This window comes from Anneissia japonica, unplaced genomic scaffold (genome assembly GCF_011630105.1).
Source record: "Anneissia japonica isolate Jap-2015-1 unplaced genomic scaffold, ASM1163010v1 scaffold287853_len143968_cov122, whole genome shotgun sequence".
In the NCBI taxonomy this organism is placed as follows: Eukaryota; Metazoa; Echinodermata; class Crinoidea; order Comatulida; family Comatulidae; genus Anneissia; species Anneissia japonica.
Window position 1 is genome coordinate 1 of NW_022705302.1, and position 2,787 is coordinate 2,787.

The following is a 2,787-nucleotide window of genomic DNA, read 5'->3' on the forward strand; positions in this document are numbered from 1 at the left end:
ATGCTAACAATATTCACAATCAATATTGTTTAAAGTTTTGTACATTGCTATATTCATATTGATTATTTCTATTAACCATTTATTTTTCGCAGATTTCAACACATTTATTTTATTGTTATTATTTTATTGTTATTTGCTTTTTCTCAGTTGGCCTATATTATTTCTTTGTAAAGCGCATAGGGGCAATGTGCAATATGCGCTATATGAATATAACATCATTATTATTAATATTATTATTATTTATATTTATGGATGAATTATGCACTTATCAATATTCAGACTTCATAATTTTAATCATTTAATGAAAAAACCCAAAGTGTTAATAAAAGGGGAACAGTACATTACTACTGAATATTTAATGTAATTTTCATATGGATTTAATTTTACTTGTTGCTAAGCAACACCACAATGTTAGCTCTAGTTAGCATGTACTCAGTGCTTATAATATGGTAATAATTCGCATATAGCATATTTCATCCTTTAATTGTTCATAGATTTACCAATGTCATTTCAGTAGGTCTATATATAAATTTGACTGTATTTCATTGTCACTAAGTGCCTACAACCACAGTAATTAGTTGGAAATTAACCAAAAAACCATGTAATGCATATATTTTCTGGTTTTCATTTTATAGCTTATTGTTAAACACAAAAATCCTTAAACAAACAATACATTTCTACAACTGAATTTAACTAAAAACCTACAGTAAGCTTAAAAGTAATTAACAAAGAGGAATTTAGGAAAAGTGATTATCAGAGCCACCACAAAGTGTGTTTATATCAAATTAATACTTCATCAAATACAAGTTCACAAATACTCTGAGTATATTAGAATTAACAAAGCTTCAACAACTTAAAACTAAAAGAGAGTACTAACTGAGAAAACAGAGAAAATTTTGAAGATTAAACTACTTGTCATAATGAATGTCACTTTAGCCATAATTAAAAAGTTGCTATGGTTTCTTCCAGGTAGAGTAGATGTTTTTAAGCAACCTACTTCCAATGGAATGTGTTCACATGTTATTGAGGCACATGGGATTGGTAGGTTATCTTCTACAAGAGAGCCATATCAAGTGGATATAAAAATATACTGTACAGTAAAATACAACTGAATCAATCCAAAATGGTGCGAAAGGCATTTCAAAGGCACGCTGCTAGTAATATAGCCAATTCATGGGAGTTGCCCAAATATGGTCATGTGCCTAAATATAGGAAATAATAATGTATTAAGAATAGCATTTGGCCAGACATGGAAAATATTGTTCTTAGAATAATGAATGCTAATGATGACAGGATATGACTAAGCTCTTGAGAACAAACAGCATTCTTGTAAACTATGTAAAAGCAATTATGTACAACATACTTGTAAAAGTGTTTTTTTTTTTTCATTATAATTCCATCCATGGCATATCCACCAGTTTCAAGTGATACTTTTAAAATAATGCAACATAATCATAAAATCTTAAATAACTAGCAATTAACATGCAATAATCAGGGTATGAATTTCTTCAAAATGATTTACTACAGCAATTGCTGTCAGTGGTGTGGGAAACTTGAAATTTGATAATATATTCATTATTTTCATTAAATAAGCATTTGCATGTAAAATTTCTCATTAAAAATCTCAAATAACCCTAAGTAATACGCTAATTGATTTTTTTTTTCTTTTTATAGATGTTTATACCAAATTTATGTTTGTATAATCATGCAGCTCTACTATCGCTCAAAGTATAATTATTAAATTGTAAAGATAATTAACATAGTTAGGGTAATTAATATGGTTAGCATAATAATGATTAAAACAGTTAACAGACTAGGGAAATTAGATCGTTGGGGTGACTAATATTTATAAATTTAACGCATAATCAATTATTGCAGCATTAATTTACCAAGTGTTTGATTTGTTATTTAATTTCTGAAAAGATGATTCTAAATCAAGTTCACTCTTCTGTGTGCTCATTTTCCTGTTGTTGATATTCATTATTTTTCTTTTTCTTCTTTTTCTTCCTTTTTTTCTTTTCTGCAGGTTGTGAATTTGAAATATCATCAACAGGATGCACTTTGTTGGATGGATGTACTATGGATGGCGCTGGTTGTCAGATCTGTTGAGGTTGGAGTTGGATACTGGAGTAAGTTGTCTCCTGGTCTGGGTGGTGGATTACATTTTCCTTGTCAGTTGGTAAATTGCGAGTCAAATCCAGATCTGCATACTGTAGGCCCTCTACATTCAACTATAGTTCACATATAAGAATAGTTAATAAATCAAATATGGTGATGACCAAATAATAGCACAATTTAGCAGCACTGCTAAGTATAAAATTTATTAAATCTTTTTTATCTTTATAAAATTTAGTTTACTTAAAAATTGTATGAAAAAAAATTGCAGTAAAGTTTGAATTAATAAGTGCCCAAGGGATTAATAAAGAACTGAAGTATTTTATGCCTGTAAGATTGTAGTTGATCTGGAATTTAATACCTGCTGAATTGCAATAGAATTTAAATATATAAATGGTCACAAGATTTAAAGAAAAAAAAGAGTTGATTTCTTTTTCAAAGGCAGTGGCTATTGTTACACCAGTAATTCCTGATCTTGATTGAATGCTACTGTCCTATCGAATATATACACAATAGAGCATCCAATCAGAAATTAGAATTTATTTAAAACTGAGTGTAATAATAGCCACTGACTTGCCTGCAGGATTACATTGGATTTTAGTGTATAAATATCTATTGCAAAGAGGTTTACATTTATAAATGCCCGCAAGATTGCAAATGAGCTAAGATATT

The 2,787-nt window shown here is 29.0% G+C and overlaps 1 protein-coding gene across 3 annotated transcripts in view; it reads right to left on the reverse strand.

Annotated features, from left to right (window-relative positions):
- Positions 1-526: 526 nt before the first annotated feature.
- The window catches only part of LOC117105481, a 108,166-nt gene continuing 105,905 nt past the window's right edge, over positions 527-2,787 (reverse strand). Inside the window, exon 15 of one of the 3 annotated variants that reach the window (XM_033246643.1) lies at positions 527-2,231. In XM_033246643.1, coding sequence (XP_033102534.1) covers positions 2,097-2,231 — 135 coding nt within the window. In that variant the 3' untranslated portion in view covers positions 527-2,096. The remainder of the gene's footprint in view (positions 2,232-2,787) is intronic. The other 2 variants (XM_033246644.1, XM_033246645.1) reach the window with 2 other exon arrangements.